The 19777-nt window shown below is 38.0% G+C and overlaps 3 protein-coding genes across 7 annotated transcripts; 2 read left to right on the forward strand and 1 right to left on the reverse strand.

The window, feature by feature from the left end:
• The first annotated feature begins 584 nt into the window (after window positions 1-584).
• cUnh19orf53 (chromosome Un C19orf53 homolog) lies at window positions 585-1517 on the forward strand. The gene is made up of 3 exons (XM_079850034.1): window positions 585-716; window positions 984-1039; window positions 1125-1517. The coding sequence occupies exons 1-3, from the start codon at window positions 632-634 to the stop codon at window positions 1272-1274; spliced, it is 291 nt and encodes a 96-aa protein (XP_079706160.1). The 5' UTR covers window positions 585-631; the 3' UTR covers window positions 1275-1517.
• Window positions 1518-1649: 132 nt separating this feature from the next.
• Window positions 1650-5743, reverse strand: LOC307146159 (regulator of G-protein signaling 4). The gene is made up of 5 exons (XM_079850028.1): window positions 5670-5743; window positions 5517-5582; window positions 4207-4259; window positions 3937-4100; window positions 1650-2054 (listed from the first exon to the last, which is right to left on the reverse strand). The coding sequence occupies exons 1-5, from the start codon at window positions 5711-5713 to the stop codon at window positions 1905-1907; spliced, it is 477 nt and encodes a 158-aa protein (XP_079706154.1). The 5' UTR covers window positions 5714-5743; the 3' UTR covers window positions 1650-1904.
• A 2393-nt stretch (window positions 5744-8136) lies between these two features.
• Window positions 8137-19583, forward strand: slc25a23a (solute carrier family 25 member 23a). 5 transcript variants are annotated; one of them, XM_079848476.1, is made up of 12 exons: window positions 8137-8694; window positions 12092-12215; window positions 13425-13512; window positions 13608-13719; window positions 13806-13964; window positions 15256-15408; window positions 15494-15607; window positions 15961-16128; window positions 16353-16503; window positions 16892-17052; window positions 17349-17372; window positions 18489-19583. In XM_079848476.1, exons 1-12 carry the CDS (start codon window positions 8527-8529, stop codon window positions 18555-18557), a joined length of 1491 nt encoding a protein of 496 aa, XP_079704602.1. In that variant the 5' UTR covers window positions 8137-8526; the 3' UTR covers window positions 18558-19583. The 5 variants fall into 5 exon arrangements, with proteins under 5 accessions (XP_079704602.1, XP_079704601.1, XP_079704603.1 ...); XM_079848475.1 differs by having other exon boundaries at window positions 8153-8694; window positions 12089-12215; XM_079848477.1 differs by having other exon boundaries at window positions 8153-8694; window positions 12089-12215; window positions 16892-17046; window positions 17347-17372; window positions 18489-18627.
• The last annotated feature ends 194 nt before the right edge of the window (window positions 19584-19777 follow it).

Genomic DNA, 19777 nt, shown 5'->3' on the forward strand with positions numbered 1-19777 from the left:
TTTAAATATATTTACCAAGTTAAAATCCGAGTGTGAAACGGTATGTAACAGTATACACACACACTAAATAATATATATATATATATATATATATATATATATATATATATATATATATATATATATATATATATATACACACACACACACACACACACACACACACACACACACACACACACACACACACACACACATATATATATATATACACACATATATACACATATACATATATATATTTTATTTTTTTATTTAGTGTGTGTATACTGTTACATACCGTTTCACACTCCGATTTTAAATATGCATAAACATATACATTATATATATATATATATATATATATATATATATACATGCATATATATTAAAATTATATATTAGTTTCTAATTCATTTACTGGATACATTTACTGTGTTTAAAATAAATAAATTAATAATGTACATTCAATTGATAATGATTGTTATTTACACACACACACACACACACTATTGAGAAAGCATAACTGATATTCCATTCTGTCGTTCAGAAGAGACTTTTATTTTAGATTTCACTCAAGAGGTTTTTAAAGACTTTTATTCTATTTCTTGTCTTGCGTCTTTCTGCTTCCGGTTTCCATCAGACTGTAGAAATGGCGCAAGGCAAACAGAAATTTAAAGCGCAGCGGGTCGGAGCGAAAAAGCATATACAAAAACCGAAAGGACTCAAGAAAGGAGGTAAACATCTTGTGTTCTTGAAGAGACGCTGTTCTTCTGAACGTAAAAGCGCTAAATAGACACTCCTTATTAGCAGCGTGCTAAGTGAACGCATTTGCTAATGTACAGACGCGCATGCGCACTTTTCTCCGTAAAATCACCATTGCTGAATTCGGAACCGCATTCTAGTATATTATTACTACTTTTACTATATCATTCTATGACAGAAATACTATGCTGTTCAGAAATAGCCACATGTGAGTGTATTCAGTGCCTTGTTTGTTCCAGGAAGGATCATCGCACCCAAAAAAGCACAAGTGGTCCAACAGCAGAAGCTGAAGAAGGTAAAGACATGACCCAGTCCTCCTTTAAACCCCGTGTGTGTCCAATAATAGCGATGTAATGGGTGTGCATGTATTGCTTGTGCAGGGTTTGGAGGTGGCCATCAGGAACAGGATTGAACATGAAGTCACACAGAAGGCCAGCTTGACTCTTCATAAGAAACTGAGTGTGCTGAAAACCCCAGGGAAAAGCGGGACACCCGGACACCCCAAATCAGCTCCTGGATCCTCTAAATAACTTTTTTTTTTTTTTTTTTGATCATCTAAATAACAGCCAAATCCGTACAGCCGCTAGATGGCGCCATATAAAAACAACTTCCCATTGACTGATACTGTACAACAGGCCATGATCCTTCAGACCTGTGACTGTTATTTGTAAAATGATTGTGAGTCTGACCTTTCATAATATATTCATTTGAACAAATTTAGCCTGGTGACAGTGATTTTGTCATGGGCAAGCACTTAAATCTGCTTGATTTTATGAGCGTATGCTGGTTTTATAGCCTCTTTCCCTTCTTTGTGTGTTTATCTCATAAACCAGAGCAAGTTTTTCCACTATTAAGCAACCACACACACTTAATTAGTCTGTGAGTGTAAAATCCCTGAAGGTTTTCCTCCCTGCTTTATTTTCTCGCCACTGATTGGCTCTCAGTGTGATTGACAGCTTGCTTTAATTGCACACCACTCACATTTTGATGCAAGTTACTTTATTAAATCACCAGGATTAAACATACAAAGGCACAGTGAGCGATTACACAGGTTTTAACATGGCTGAAGAGTTGATGTCCTACTAAACTACGCCCTACCTGAGCGAGGCTCAGCATCTCTACAGACAGACAGCAGTTTAGCTAAAGCCTGAGCCGAGGGTTCACAGGACTCTGAGGGAGCGCTGGAAGCGTGGGAACGAGTCTTTGGCCATCAGGGAGAAGATGCGATGCTGAGCCTCCTCAAACGTGTCCGGCGTGGGCTCCTGCATCAGCCCCGTCAACCCCTCACGCGTCTCGCTGTCCAGATTCACCTGAGGAACATTCACCGTCAGCTGAGAGTCGAGAACATGTCTGGCTCATCGTTCACTTCAGAAAAATTAAACCAAGCCTATTTTCAGGACCATAAAGATGTTTTGCAGTGTAATGTTTTACAGTTACACATTTCTCGGCAAATTCTCTTGCTATGCAAAAATATACATTTTAAGTAAAACTATTTAAATAAATGCATCATTATACAGATTTAAATAAAATTATTGTACATGTTATATGTAATACATATACATATTATGTTATCTACATTTGAATAAATAAGTAAATAAAAAAATTAATGGTGACACTTAAAAATAAGGTTCATTAGTTTATGTATTTACTAAAATGAACTAACAATGAGCAATACATTTGTTACAGTATTTATTAATCTTATTAAATTTGTTAATGTTAGTTAATAAAAATTCAGCTCTTCCTCGTTCATGTTTGTTCGCAGTGCATTGTGTCAACAAACACAACTTTTGATTTGAATAATGTATTAGTAAATGTTGAAATTAATATTAACTAAGATTAATAAATACTGTAGAAGTATTGTTCATTCTTAGTTCATGTTAAATAAGGAATTTAACTATTAAACCTTATTGTAAAGAGTTACCATGTTAATGAATACACTTTATTGTTGATTAAAAAAATAAATTATATATATATATACAGTACAGGCCAAAAGTTTGGACACATTACTATTTTTAATGTTTTTGAAAGAAGTTTCTTCTGCTCATCAAGCCTGCATTTATTTGATCAAAAATACAGAAAAAAATCTAATATTGTGATATATTATTACAATTTAAAATAATTGGTTTTCAATTTATTATACTTTAAATTATCATTTATTTCGGTGATCAAAGCTGAATTTTCAGCATCATTACTCAAGTCTTCAGTGTCACATGTGACATCCAGTCAATCACATGATCCTTTAGAAATCATTCTAATATTCTGATTTATTATGAGTGTTGGAAACAGTTCTGCTGCCTAATATATTTGATGAATAAAAGGTTAAAAAGAACTGCATTTATTCAAAATAAAAAAATATATTTTTTAATATAAATCTTCTTTATTATCACTTTTTATCAATTTAACACATCCTTGCTGAATAAAATTATTGATTTATTTAAAAAAAATAAAGAAAAAAATTACTGACCCCAAATTACTGACCAGTAGTGTATTGTTGTTATAAAAGATTTCTATCTTGAAAACATTTGCTTCTTTTTTTTTTCTTTTCTTTTTTCTTTTTTTTTATTCATCAAAGTATGATAAAAAAAGTATCACAGGTTATGAAAAAATATTAAGCAGCAGAACGATGAGCATAATGAATCTTGATAATGATAATGATATTGTCATATGAATCATAATGAATCTTGATAATGAATATGATAATGACATTATCATATTGATAATGAATCATCATATTAGAATGATTTCTAAAGGATCATTTGATAGACTTGAGTAATGATCCTGAAAATTCAGCTTTGCATCACCGAAATAAATGATAATTTAAAGTATAATAAATTGAAAACCAATTATTTTAAATTGTAATAATATATCACAATATTAGATTTTTTTCTGTATTTTTGATCAAATAAATGCAGGCTTGATGAGCAGAAGAAACTTCTTTCAAAAACATTAAAAATAGTAATGTGTACAAACTTTTGGCCTGTACTGTATATATATATATATATATACGCACACACACACTAATATTAGTGCTGTCAAATATACAGCACACACATATACACCAGCACACACTCTAAACAAAAAAAAAAAAAAATTAACACCATTGCTATTTTTACTTATTTGCTTAAAATTAAAACATTTAATTTAAATAATTGACTTGTTTTTTCCCCTTGATTCGGGGGTTTCGTCTCTCACCTCGCGAGGAGCTTCAGGGTTGATGAACTGGTTGTAGATGCTCTGGGCTTTTCCCGCCAGTTTGGACCCGGATGAGTTCTTGTATTCCTCGCACGCCAGCCAGAACTCCAGGTTCTCCTCGCTGAACTCCGAGCGCAGGAACCAGCGGAAGGCCTGGACGCCCACTGAGAGACCGAGAGGCCGAGGAAAGGTTAACAACACACTGATGAAGCCGAGTTTCAGCTTTAAACACAGAAGTGAGAGTTTAGCTTCTACTGTTTGCCATCTCACGTTTGCTGTTGAGCAGAGACTCCAAGTCCTGAGGCAGCTTTTCCTCATTCACTCTGAAGAAAAAATATACTTTGTTGAGCTTCTTTATGTCTTAAATTAATACTGTAATTTATTCATTGAAAATGTAGTTAACCTCAATCGATAGTATTTTATTAGCCTATACCACAAAAATGACCTCGACGCGCACCTCGTTTTCTTACAAAGAAAGTAGCCTAATTGGTGAGGCGCTTGATGTTAATTGTTTTAAAATCAGAAACGTGAATCATAGCCTACATTTTTATTTACTTAACATTAAATAGTCTGTTGTAAATAATAGCTATTTCAGCGTCAAAGTTCTCAGTCGCCATGTTTAACGGTCGGTCTGGATCCTCGTGTGGCGGTTAACAATTAACGATTTTTTTCCTCAGTGAAATGAATGTAGCCTACTACCGTATATTTTATTTCGATGTTTTTTTTATGTAATATTTTGTATTTTTAATTGGATTTTATGGTACTAAATCATATTTATAAGGCCTATAAATTATAGTTTATAGTTATAAACTATAATTTATAAATGATATTTAATCCATTCATTAAGTAGACCTGAAAACCAACTTGAACTGTCGTAAATCGTAGAAAAATACTAGGCTACTTTAAATTTTTATATGATATATTTTCCAAAGTATGTTTTATTCTTAAGAGCTGAAAAAGTCAAAGCCAAACAAGTTGTGTTCCAAATTTGAGGTTGATATCTCAAAAATATTTGCTTTCAGTAAGATTTTGTTCGGGTGCAGTACCAAACGTTTCCACTAGATGAAACTCGAAAAACATTTTTTGACTGCGAACAGTGCAAGCGTAACTATTCTTTTCAGGACCATTTAACCTTTTCGAATCATATTCGGTGTGTGTTCACATAGAAAGTGCCAAAACCTTTACCAAGTTTTGTACAATTCCGATGGAAAAACGGTAAAATTTTCCGTCAAAAATTACCCAACTGCACCAGAAGTTTAAGGCCTTTAAAGAAGTTGTTGCCTTTATAAATCTATACAGGTTAGTACGCAATGTTGTTTACTCTGAAATAATGTTAACACACATATTGTTTACATCTTGTGGGCTTTATTATTGAAATGGTATTTTTAAAGTTTACAGACCCTAATTACAAGCTTATAATAAAACGTTATCGTTATTAGTGTGAACGGGCCTTACGTCAAGATTGTTTTGTAGAGAAAATGAGTGAATGTGGACATTTTTCATCATCAACATTATTCCACAAATGCAGTTGATTGAGCTTAACTTGTCCTGAACCCATGAGAGCAGTGCAGTTGTGTTACCTGTGTTTGTAAACCCAGTCCTGTTTTTCGGCCAGGTGGGACAGCTTGACCCTCATGCCCTTCGCCCTGAAACATCAAGACACTTTCAGTTCACACCCATGAACAATTTCATGCTGCAGTAAAACCTGTGTTTCCACAAGCACGGATACTCACTTCTCCAGGCATGAGGAGGGGATGGCGGACAACCCCTTACACATCGCTCGACCTGAGAACCGACCTCGAAGACACGATCAAACGTCTCCAGCGCCTGCGTCCTGCTCTTATATAGAGACATTCATCTGATCCTGCGATTATAAAACAGCACGCACAGCTGTCGGGCGAGAACACAACACAATGACTGCTTCGTGTTGACGTTCATACAGTTAGTGTGAACAGCAGCTGACAGCGGCCCTGTTCAGAGAGTGTGTACCTGTGTGTGTGTGTCACCTGTATTTGTGTCGGGAAAGGCGACTGAAGGAACAGGTGTGCAGTGTGTTATCTGTGTGCTGATCCTAGCATGAATTCATGGAATAGCTTGTTTCCAGTCACTGACATTTGTTGAGCTCGATTAGCATTCAAAGGGGTGTTATAATACCCTTTTCACAAGATGTAAAATAAGCCCTTGATGTCCCCAGAGTGTGTATGTGAAGCTTTAAGATGAAGTGATAGTGAATGCAATTAAAATGAACATTATTGTTCTCATGTTGCATCGTTTTCTCTTTCAGACACTGCTGGAAAACCGAGAACAAACAAAAGGGCTGTTCCTCACATAAATCAATCAAATGACAAATTAATCTTGATATTATTCGTCCCTGTTCATTTTTTTTAATTTTTTTTTTTTACTTTTATACAAATAGCTTCTTGTTTGTGTTCCATGGAAGAAAGGCAGTCATATGCAGACATTAGGGTGAGTAAATATTGTCAGAATATTTGAGAAAAATATCCACCCTAGGTGTCAAACTGGTTTTTGCCACATTTTCTGGAGGTCTACTAGGTCTAACCAAACTGATCATTCTGGTCTCTCTACCAGATTAAAAATTGGTTAGCAGTTTAGCTCATCTAGACTGGCTTATGATCATAAACAACCAGTTTGGCCCATCTATCCACACAAACCCAGCTATTTTTTTTATTTTAGATGTGTTTGTCTACTCTTAAAGTCCGTTCACACCAATGATAACTATAAAGATAACGATATAAAGTTAGTTCTAAAAATTGTTCTTAATATTATAGAACAGCAGAGTTCACGGACAAATCATAGCGTTGGAATCACTTTCAGAAGGATTTTATTTTATTTTTTATATTTAAAGCGGTAGACGAACACAGGCTTAAAATAAACAGCCATATCCACTGGTGTGGACGCTAATGTAGTTATCGTTATTGGTGTGAACGGGACTTTGATTGTTTGCTTGACTGTTCTCCTGTTCACACCACTGTGGTTCTTCTGATGGATTAACTGAAACATATTCTGAAACCATGCAAACCCACTTCCTCCTAAACCTTAAATTCCCCCTGTGGTGAAAGTCCAGCTTTTAATGTTGTTTATATGTCTGTGTGGAGTTTTTAATGTGCTTTAAGACAAACCATGTGTAAATTCATAAGTCGACACCATTGCTGAGTATTTTCTCCTTAAAACTGCAGTGAACCAAAGACAGTCTCAATAACACTGGTGTTTCTGACGTCACAAACTACCTTGTAACCAATCAGATCAACGTGTGATCGTCAACGAGTGGATCTCTGAGTGAGTGAGTGGAGGCGGGGCTCATTAGCATATTTATAGAACCGCATACACTAAATGAGGCAAGGGTGTAGAGTTACATTCAAGCTATTTTAAGGCATGAATCATTTTCAATTCAAGGAAAAAACGTTTAAATATGTAATTGAGAATGAATGGGGCAAAGAGGAGGCAATGTCTCCATCGCGCTGTGATTGGATGTGATCGGTGCGATAAATCCCGCCTCTTTTTTTCGTGCGCGTTCGCGAGTCAGCCTGAATTAACAAAATGATGGCCTTATTAAAAAGCAAGTAAACAACGCACTTATCACCACTTTGTCATGTCAAAATCAAACTTGAAAGGACCTGAAAGCATGATGACAGAGGGTTTAGTGAGCAATCAGCTTGTGGAAATTAAAGGTAGCCTGCATCTTCATGTTGTTTACCGAGCTTGATGACTGATGGTCCGAAAATAAGTTTACTATTAAAAAGAACAGATGCACATCAGGTCACAAATGAAAATATATTGTTTAAATTGTTACTGCCTTTAGTTATTTTTTGGAATAAATATAAAAATGCTCAAAACTTAAAGAGATTTATTCTTGGTTTTAATAAATAGAACATTTGGCTACATTGATGAAAAATGCCAATTGTATTTTTTTATTTATTTTTTCTCTTTTTTAATGTAATTTAAAGTAGCCTACTATTTATAATGACAACCTTAAGTGTACTTATTTATATTTATATATAGCCTACAAAACACCTCATCGTGCAACTACTGTGTCATGTATCTGCATTGGTGATTGACTCAGAAGTCGCTGCATTTAATAATTAGTCCAGATTTAACACTGTTTCTCTATTGATTCTTCAGGGTAGTTTGTCCACATCTGCTTGTATCACCCATATGCTGTTGGAAGCCCCTCCTGAGGGTGTAATCTGAAGCCGCTGTTGTATCGGTGAGTTGCGGCAGCAGTAACTCACTGCAGTCCTCGACACACACACACACGCGCGCGTGCGTTCATCATGTTTTAATGCGCGGTACTTTAAGCTCGCTTTAAAACACCGCCGTGCTTATGGATACAAACAGGTGGATTTCGCGTGGATTTCTTGGAAGAGCTGTATTCATGATTGTGAAAGCTTCCTGGTTCTCGTAGCGACACACACACACACACAGCTGGTTCACACCGTCTGGTTTCGCCGAGGGGTTTAATTTCGCGAACAGCTCCTTTTTTGGACGCGCGCTGAACGCGAAGGTCTTCCGTCTTTTTGACCGATGCGTTTCCACGGGTGACCGTCACCGTGCGGATATAACACCATCATCATGTGGACGAGGGCGCGTTGCCAGGACAGCGGTACCGATCCCGAGCGCGAGCGTCTCTGGGCCGAACTCTTCGAGCAACTGGACCTGAACAAGGACGGGCGGATCGATGTGAACGAGCTGCGGATCGGGCTCGCCGCCCGCGGGGTGTCGTGGAGCTCCGTGGAGGAGGTACGGAAGAAAAGAAACCCAATACACACACACAGACATAACGGAAGAGTAACCTATTTATAGAACAGGTTAACTGTCTATGAATAGACAGGTTTATGGTTTAATGGCAGATTCGGAGATAATAACATGCACCTACAGCAGGTCACGTGATCCTCAGCGTAATTTGTCTACATACTGAAAGTGAAAATGCTGCAGTACGCGATACAATCGCAGCCAATCAGATTCTATTTGATGCTTAATATTCATTGATGGACCAATGAGATTGCACAATGTACAGTGGGCGGGGCATCCCAGCTCAAGTCTAAAGATAAAGGCTGCGTCCTGAATCATGTACTGGACATTGTGTACTTGCGTCTGATGTTAAGCTTAGATTAGAAATAGATGTGCTGGAGCCATTAGTGAGAGTATAACCCATTATACGGCTAACCCTTACACATACTCAAACTCTCAGTGCTTCATATGGTGAAAGACTTCAAAGCTTGTTTCCAAGGCCGGGGTCAGGAACAGGGCAGATAATAAGAGCAGCACTAATGAACCAGTTTATGAGCTTAATAGTTAATGATCTCAAGGTCAGTGGCAGGAACAGAGGAAGGGCAACATCACCCACTGGCACTAAATCAGCATCACCTGCCATCTGACATAATCCACCAGCACTAGTGTGTGAACCGTCTACCCACATCACCCGCGGTGCATGATCTTAAGCATAAGATAATGGGGTTTGCCAAGTCAATCACTATTTTTGCTCACACTTTGGTCTAGTGATTTGCTCAAATCACTGTTTCTTGCTATGATATAACGCCAGCAGGTCAAACCCAAGGCCTAGGACACAAAACAATGAGAAGTTATCAAAACAGACACACATACTGGCGGTGAATTAATCTGAGTTATCTACTCTCTCCATGGCATGCTGTTTATATACCAACACACTGTACTCCAAACCTGTAGGTTATAGTCCAGCACGATTGATTAGGTTATTGATCTGTTTGCCTGCGAACATCTTGTGTCATTGATTTTTTTTACTTGATTTTGTAGTGTTATATCGTGCTTGTTGAGGTTTTGGATGTTAAAGTTGACACGTGTGCAATGCATGTGTTTATGTATTTGCATTATGCATGAGGATGAATGTATATTGAGACGAAAGTATTGAACTTCACACGCATGCTCACAGAAATACACACGTTGACTGTAGAGTGTGCAAAAGGTCAGCGTCTTGGAGGCGATCCATGTGAGAGTAAATACCATGTGACTGCTGGCTCACATAAATAAACACAACAACACACATTATGTAGACGTCTACTACCCACAGAGGAGGCGAAGTTAGTTAAATGAGTGAAATTACTGGCAGATGTTCTCTTACAGGGCAGTTTACTCTATAACATACCAGAGATTGTGGGAATAATGGCCTGGTTTTGCCTTGAACACTGGAATGAGTGCCAGTGTGGATTTAAAGCGACAGTAACCTGTGCATCCTGATTCATTTATTATTTAGTCAATGTGGGTCAGTTTGTTCACAGTGTCCTCACCATAAAATTGAGCTTGATTTGAAAACCCAAAAGCCTGAGACCTGCAGCGAAATGCCTCTCTAATCCTCAAGTTTGCACAGCTCAGGTCAAACTCGTTCAGACATGCTGCGCTGAGAACTGCATGTCACGGGGCGACACCCTGAAAAAAACATGCGTTTGTAATTTCTTTTGTATTTTTTTTCTTCTAATTTGTAGTTCAGAGCCAGATGCATGATTATTTCCACAACTCTCTAGCACAGAAATTATGGATAGAATCACATCAGAAATATTTATGCTGCCTTCACATCCCAGACAGAAATATAGTGTCGGCCCAGATCTGGGCCGGATCTGGGCCGACACTACGTTGCTGTCTAGGATGCTATTGGACTTATCGTAAATACAAGTTTCCTAATCAAAAATTGGACATGAACGAGTCGTATTTACTCCTGGGAAACTGAGGGTGAGTAAATGATGAGTTTTGGGTGAACTATCCCTTTAAGAATTCATTATCAGGCTACTGTTCTGCGCTTGGCTTTCTCTTGTTGTTTTCATTTGCCAACTATGTTCAGATTCAGTGATTACCCCTTAAATGCATGAATCTATATCTAACAGAGATGGATCATTCTCTACCTGTCGTGATAATAAATCGCCTGATTAATAAAACTCTCCCGATATTAGAGTAACAATTACGGAAGAGTAACATAAAGGATATTTTGTTATCTTTTGGAGCTTTGGACGGGTTCAGTTTGAGCAGATGTTTTATACCATTATCACTGTCCTCGTCAGAGCTCATTTCCCAGTACATTCAGCATCTGGCTCATATTCACAATCTCAAACGTCCTTAAAATCAACATCTCCAAAATCAACTATTGATCGCCGGCAGCTTCTTCACCAGATCGATTGCGTTCAGTGCTTGCTCTGCTGTAAATCACTGAGCAGTTTCAAGTTTTGCTGATGATTCTTCCTATTCTTTTGTTTTCTGCCTGCAGTAACTATGAGTGAAACTTCACTTCATCATAGTGTTTCGGACAGTGCCACCTTGTGGAATAAAAGTGCACTGCACTTATTTAGTCATCAAAGATTCATAAGGCCTTGTCTACATTAATCCGGATAGATTTGGAAACAGCATTTTAGTTTCAAAACGCTCTCAGTCCACATTAGCGTTTTTAAGAGTTTTCTAAGTTTCTCCTCCACACTAAAATGTCTGAAAACGCTAAATTCTTCTTACTGCACATACATAAACCCTCATAAAAGCAAATAAACATATAAATAAGCATATAGATGTCTATGGGTTCAATATGCGTCACATGACTAAACTTATGTCATCGTTATCAAATACCTCTGAGAGCAAAAAACTCTGTGTCTCAGTGTATGTGAATGGCCAAAACGGAGAGAAAAAGATGCGTTTTTCAAACGAAAGCGTGTTAGTGTGGACGAGGCCTTATTGTTCTGCATAAAAAAATACACTTACACTGTTACACACCTCGGGTCGTTAGCGACCCTATACAATTTTTATACAAAATGAACGGGAAAACAGGAACTCTTTTATAATTTAATACATTTTTTGCTTGATATGTTGTTTATAATGAATTGATTGAAGAATACTAGGAAGGTTAATGTCTAACTTTAAAAAAATGAATGAGGAGGACGTCATTAAAGACCTGAGGTGTGCGTGTAAGGGTTAATGTCAGAAACTAACCATCTGAGCTCTGATTGCTGGTGGGCTGGTGGCTTTGCATAATTTTAATGTGCTTTTCTTCTTCATTTGCACCCCTCATCCCACCTCTCCTAATGTTTCCTGGCATCCCTCTTTCCCCCCGTTTCTCTCTCTCTCTCTCTCTCTCTCTCTCTCTCTCTCTCTCTCTCTCTCTGTACTATGCCCATATATTCAGCAGGTGGTTCGAGCTGGAGACATCAATCATGACGGTCAGCTGGATTTCGAAGAGTTCACAGAGTATCTGCGTTCACACGAGAAGCGCCTCAAACTCATGTTTCGCAGCTTGGACCGCAACAATGACGGTTAGTTTCTGTCAACTTCGCATTACTGGCAGAATCTCTGTTATTTTAGCATTATTTTTTATTCTATTATAATATTTATTAATATTTTAAAGTAACTTTTATTTTTATATTTTATTTTTCATTTTTTTATTTTAGTTTAAGTCATTTTATTGTGTGCTTTTGTCATTTTGATTACTTTTTAAGAAAAATATTTATATTTAGCTTTAATTGATTTTTATTTCAGTTTTAGCAATACTTCAACTATTTTATTTCAGTAAGTTGCCAGTGCAACATTTATTTTACTTTTTTGGTTAAGTTTTTAAGTTCTTTAATCTAATATTTATATTTGATTTGATTTCAGCTTTATTTTTAATAGTTTTAGTTAACAAAAACAACACTGGTCAGAATCTGTCTGTAACCTTAATACACTGTTAGAATATGCAACATAATTTTTATGTTCTAATTTTACTTTTAAGTTCAAGTTATAGATAAAATATTAATATTTCCATCTATAACCTCACAATAGTCTTAAAATATATACCATTACATCACTGTGAGCACCTATAACCTTATATTAGCATTAGCGTCTGTGATTTTTATCTCACTGCTAGCATATATTTCCTCATATTAGCATTAGCATCAATACTTTAGGATCTATAACGTCAAATTAGCATTACCAGCTATGATATTACCTTAAGCACTGTTACATCACTGTTATACATAACCTCATAGTATCATTAGCAGCTATGCTATTGCATCGTTGTTAGCATCTATACCCAACATTTACCGTTAGCATCTATACTTTTGAATCATTCTTAAGCTTTAAAATATCATATTCGTATTAGCAGCTGTGATATTACTGCTAACACTTACGTCACTGTTAGCATAGCCTCACAGTATCATTAACGGTTATGCTATTGCATCATTGTTAGCATCTATACCCTCAATTTACCATTAGTATCAATGCTAACAATGATGCAATAGCATAGTCATTAATGATACTGTGAGGCTATGCTAACAGTGACGTAAGTGCTATTGCATCATTGTTAGCATCTATACCCTCAATTTACCATTATCATCTATGCTTCTGAATCATTCATGCTCGTATTATCAGCTGTGATATTACTGTTAACACTTACATCCTTGTTAGCTTAGCCTCACAGTATCGTTAGCAGCTATGCTATTGCATCAATATTAGTATCTATACTTATTAGCGTTTGTGTTTTGTAGGTGAAATTGACGCTGAGGAGATCCAGCAGTCATTACACAGTCTCGGCGTGGACGTCTCATTGGAACTGGCTGCCAAAATACTGCAAAGGTGCGTGTGTTTGAGCTTAGCATGTATGTAAAGTGCTTTGAATTGCCTTTAAGTGATTCTGTGACATGCGATACTTCTGAAATGTGTTCATTCAGTATGGACAAAGACCGTTCCATGACTATCGACTGGATGGAGTGGCGAGATCACTTCCTGTTCAACCCTTTGCACAACATGGAGGAAATCGCTCAGTTTTGGAAACACTCGGTGGTACGAAGCAAATCGCACACATCTGAGACTATAAAACTTTTTATAAAATCTTTCTGTAACTCCATTGTGTGAATGCGGTTTGGTAGATGTTGGATATCGGAGAGCATTTGACGGTCCCGGATGAGTTCTCGGAGAAGGAGAAGCAGTCAGGGTTCGTGTGGCGGCAGCTGATGGCAGGCGCTGTGGCGGGATCAGTGTCCAGGACAGGAACAGCGCCGCTCGACAGACTCAAGGTCTTTATGCAGGTGAGACAAAACATCAGGCTATTAAACACATCTGTGCAATCTTTGATGCAAATTTCATGACAGATTTCCATTTGGAGATTCACTTTGCTTTCGAAATGCTAGCAATGTAGCTACCGCAGTACAATCTAGTATTGCTGCACGATTATAGATAAGTTGAGATTCACGATTTTTTTTTCTGAACAGACAACTAAACAAAATAACATGTAATTTGCTAGATGTTATGACAAAATGTAAAATTGCTATTTAAAAAGTTTTTAAAATCGCTTTGAATGAATGATTCAACGACTCACTAGTTTCATTACTGGATGAAACAGCATTTTTGAACAAATCTCTTGAATGACAACTACATTTTCTAACAGTCACTTGTCGCCACCTACTGGTGTAATGATGTAATTGATACAGTCGTTATTTGAAGCGCCATGCTACTTTCAAAAGGTGATTTGCTCTATTTCGATCGCTTCTGTAGACATCAGTGTTTATATCCGAACTATAAACTTATATGAATATAATTTGTAACATAAAAATAATGATATTGTGTGGTTGAAAAGACTGTTTAATACATGACAGCTGCTCTCTCTGGCTCAGCGGCAGCACAAACACAGATCTGAATATTCACTGTGATTTTGTCAAAGGTTTAATAGACACAGGACGATCGTTGTCATTTTGGAATAAGATCATGTGGGTGTTTGAATCAAGATCACGATCTTTTAAAGTCCCCCTGTGGTGAAAATCCAGCTTCTAATGTTGTTTATGTGTCTATGTGGTGTTTTTAATATGCTTTAAGACAAACCATGTGCTAATTCATAAGTCGACAGCATTGCTGAGTATTTCCTCCTTAAAACTGCAGTGAACCAAAGACAGTCTCAAAAACACAGTTTGAAAGCGCTGGTGTTTCTGACGTCACAAACTACCTTGTAACCAATCAGATCAACGTGTGATCGTCAACCAGTTGATCTCTGAGCTGAGTGAATGAGTGGAGGCGGGGCTCATCTGCATATTCATTGAACCGCGTATACTAAATAAGGCAAGGGTGTCGAGTTACATTCAAGATATTTTGAGATATGAAGGTTTTTTTTCACAGAAAAAACGTTTAAAGATGTAATTTTGGTGAGTTTTAAGGCATACAATTATTGACTACAGGGGGACTTTAAGCCTAGGCCTGTGTGAATATATTATATCCAGCACCACACTGACCCCTGGAGGTCATATGACTGCAACTCAACAGTTTTTCAGTTATTATCTAGTTCGACTGAAGCATTAAAAGCTAAACTGAAGGTGAATGATTGTGTAGGTGCACGGGCAGAGCTCAGACAAGGGGAACGTGTGGCGCGGGCTCCGGGCGATGGTGAAGGAAGGAGGACTCGCTGCGCTGTGGAGGGGAAACGGCATCAACGTGCTGAAGATCGCACCCGAGACGGCCATCAAGTTCCTGGCCTACGAACAGGTACAGCTCTGTCTTCTACACTCAGCTGTGTGAACGGCCAGTCAAAGCTCAGCCCACTTCTGTGTGTGTGTGTGTGTGTCTGTAGATTAAGCGCTTGATGAGAGGCAGTAAAGAAGTAGGAACTCTGAAAGTTCAGGAGAGATTCGTCGCTGGATCACTGGCTGGAGCTACAGCTCAAACTATCATATACCCAATGGAGGTAAACCTAACCTACCCATCACACACACACACACACACTAACCCGACCCATAAACCTACCCATCTCTCACACACACACACACACACACACACTAACCCGATCCATAAACCTACCCATCACACACACACACACACACACACACTAACCCGACCCCTAAACCTACTCATCACACACACACACACACTAACCCGACCCCTAAACCTACTCATCACACAAAACTTTAATTTCTTTATTTTTATACCAGATTGACAAATGAGGATATATTTTCTATTTTCTACTATTGGGATATTTTCCCTGAAGCCTCCTGATCAGTATATTGTTCTGGTGTCGATTCTCTCTCTGTGGATCTGCAGGTGCTGAAGACTCGTCTCACTCTTCGTAAAACAGGGCAGTATTCGAGCGCGGCGGACTGTGCCAAGCAGATCCTGGTGAAGGAGGGCGTTCTGGCCTTTTACAAAGGATACCTGCCCAATATACTGGGCATCATCCCGTATGCGGGCATAGACCTCGCCGTCTACGAGGTGTGTGTGTGTGTGTAGGTGCGTGTGTATGTGTGTGAAAGTGTAAGTGTGTGTGTGTGTGTGTTTGTTTGTGTGTATCTGTGGGTGTATGCGTATGTGTATGTATGTGTGTGTATGTGTATGTGCGTGTGTGTAAGTGTGTGTGTGTGTGTGTGTGTGTGTGTGTGTGTGTTCAGAATAATTCCCTCATAAAGGCTGTTCCTCACGCTGTCCTCCTCTCTCAGACGCTGAAGAACGCGTGGCTGCAGCGTCACACCGACGGCTCGCCCGACCCGGGTGTCCTGGTGCTGGTGGGCTGTGGGACGGTGTCCAGCACCTGTGGACAGCTGGCGTCCTACCCGCTCGCCCTCATCCGAACACGCATGCAGGCCCAGGGTGAGGGACGGACGCACAGACAGACAAGTCGGGAATTTAAATATGCGAATATCACATCGTTTGTGAATAAAGCACCGTTTCTTACAGAAGCCCTAAAAAAATCAAAAATTACGAGAATAAAGTCGAAATATTTCCAGATTGACGTTGAAACATTACAAGAATAAAGTCGTAATATTTTGAGAATAAAGTCAAAATTACGAGAAAACAATCTTCCGTAGAAGTTCTTTTTTTACGAGCGCATTGCTTTACTAAAAAAAACACTTTTACGGAAGACTGTATTCTCGTAATTTTGACGTACTATATCAGAAATGTGTTATTGATACTAAAATAAGCCTGATCCTGAAGACGTTTGGCGTCTGAGACTCTGTTTCCTCTGTTCTTCTCTCAGCCTCAATGAAAGGCGCTCCTCAGATGTCCATGCTGAGCCTGTTCAGGAGTATCGTGGCCCAGGAGGGCGTGGTGGGACTCTACCGAGGCATCGCTCCCAACTTCCTCAAGGTCATCCCGGCCGTCAGCATCTCCTATGTCGTCTACGAGCACATGAGGAAAGTACTGGGAGTGGGAACCTGAGAGAGAGAGAGTCAGGTCATGTGTGTGTGCGGAGAAACAGACTCCAATTAAACCTTTTTTTGTTGAACAATGGACAAGAAAGGTCAAAGACAGAGTTTATTTATGCCTACTACAGTATATAAGAACACTGGAGTGATGTTCACCAAAAATAAAACAGCGGATGTGAGGACGAACGATGAACTGGTTTTAAAACACTGAAATATGCAGAATCTAAGAGGTGCTGTCCTGAATTCCTGAGGTTCATGATGTGCTCTTCATGTGTTGTTGCTCAACAGGACCATGATATTCAGGTTTACAGGGTACGTTCCTCTGGACGCGGTAAAATGGACGTGTGTGTGTGTGTGTGTGTGTGTGTGTGTGTGTGAGCATGTGTGTGTGTGTGTTAGGGGTGTAATGATACCCTCATGTCACGATTCAATACATATCACGATACTGAACTCACGATACGATATTATTGTGATTCTCCAAGACATATGGTAAAAGGTTAACAATAAATGCACTGTTGATTAAAATGCTAAATTTTATATTACATTGTGGGTGTAAATGAATAGTCTTAGTCCTAGAAACCCAATGCACAGGACAATAGAGACACCAGAGTAAACATATTCATGATTCTGAAGCTGAAAATACTTGCACTCTTTCACTGACAAGATATATTTAAAATAATGTAGGCCACTTTTTACTGGTAACAGAAACATTCGGCATTATCAGGACCCACAAATATTCCTCCATTGCATTATTATACATTATATTCAACATTATATATAGTAGTTTAATGAAGTGCTGACACCAAAACTCTGAAAACTTGAATTTTTTTCTCATTGAATTGCGATAAATTGTGACAAAATATATTGTTACACCCCTAGTGGGTGTGTGTGTGTGTGTGTGTGTGTGTAACCCAGTGCACACACTACTGAACACCCTAGGGGAATGGACAAAAAACTAACTTCCTTCTTTTCAACTCACAGTACGACTGAAAGTGCCTCTGTTTCCAGAAACACGTGTTTTATCAGCTGTGCTCCTGCAGTTTAATGCTGAAACCCTTGTGTGTTCCAAAATCATCATCATCTCAATGAGACGAGAGTTCTGGAATTCTCAACTGAAGATTCCGGAACTCCAGTTTAACTGATTCTAAAATTCCAAACCATCCACCCTAAATAGTGCCAAAACACAAGGTGTCATTCATTAAACACATTTAATTGGTTAACTTATGAAAATGTATTTACACAGAAATTGATTGTGCTTGTGTTTCATGAATAAGGCCTGCAAAATAGTATGTCAAATATTATAATAGTATGCATACTTCTTGCAGTAAATTTTCTTCAATGCATGAATTCATGCATGTTTTTTTCGGCTAATATTCCCCAACCCTTTACAAGATGACTTTTGTAATGGCTCTCTTTCGACTCTTTCAGATGAAGAAAAGTATCAAGGAATGCAAGGCCGAAATTTCCACAACAGTTTTTGAATATTTTAAATATTAACAAAAGTAATTTTAAGGTAATACATTTGGCTAGATGTTAATGCTAACAAGCAAACAGTAGATCTGTGATGTTAAAACACAATTTATGACCCAGTAATGGCATTCTGTCTTACTATATACTCAGAAGTTCACACTTTTCCATCACCAGCGAAGTACATACTTTACATGAATTGGAGATCTGTTTAAATAGCATTACTCTCAGTGAATGAGGAGCTGTAGCCTACAATTTGGAGCAGAACGCCTTATGGACTCACGGATGGGAGAGTGTGTGTGTTCATTTTTGACTCTTCAAGACATAGAACAAAGCAAAAGACTGTTTGCTAAGGTCACTTCTTGGTCAATGTGCTCTGTACTTTATCACCACTTTCAGCAGATATATATCAGTCAGATAGACTGTTTGGATGTGTTACAATGCAATAAAGATTCCTGCCCGGAATCTGCACCCACAGGTTTCCATCAAACACCTTTCATTCAAGTCTCAAAACTGGATTTTCGTTTCTTTTAATCCATATGCTACTGTATTCCTAACAGTTAGCAACACAAACTTTCATCAGATATACATGTTTAAAATTTCCAGTCTTTCTCTTCTGAGAAAACGGACCAACACTATTGATGACATCATCCTGCACTCACAGGTGTAGCCAATCAAGTTCTCCCTAGAATGAGAATGCCCCTCCCCCTAATTCAGCAGTGAGTAAACTAGAGGCAACTGGCTAGTTTAAATAAGCTAAAATAATTACATTTCCAATCAAATCTAGTTTAAAATAATATTCCTCAAAATCTCCCCAAAGTTAGTATGGAAACTGTGAAAAAACGCTAGTTTGGGCCTTCTCATTTCCAGTGATTTTGTGTATTAAGACACGGACTACTGTTTTTATTTCGATGTAAACAAAACAAAAAACATTGTATGGTGATTGTTTTGTTTTTTTACTGTCATGCCGTGAATTTTTTCTTTGAAAGGAAACTAAAGTATATCTGAATGCATGCAAGAGAATGTATGTTAAATTAAATTAAACTAAACTAAACTAAACTAAATCGTACCGAGTCTTCATTTACGCTCTTTACCATCATTATAACACCACCTCATCTCTGATTCTCTGCTAAACGGAAACTCCATTTCACTACCGCATAAATGCCAAAGGAAATACAAGGTTATACGGTCCTAAACTGCCTATACGCTGATCTAAACGTCCATCATTGTCAGTCAACGTTTCCTTCAAC

This window comes from Squalius cephalus, assembly GCF_949319135.1.
Source record: "Squalius cephalus genome assembly, chromosome: 2".
In the NCBI taxonomy this organism is placed as follows: Eukaryota; Metazoa; Chordata; class Actinopteri; order Cypriniformes; family Leuciscidae; genus Squalius; species Squalius cephalus.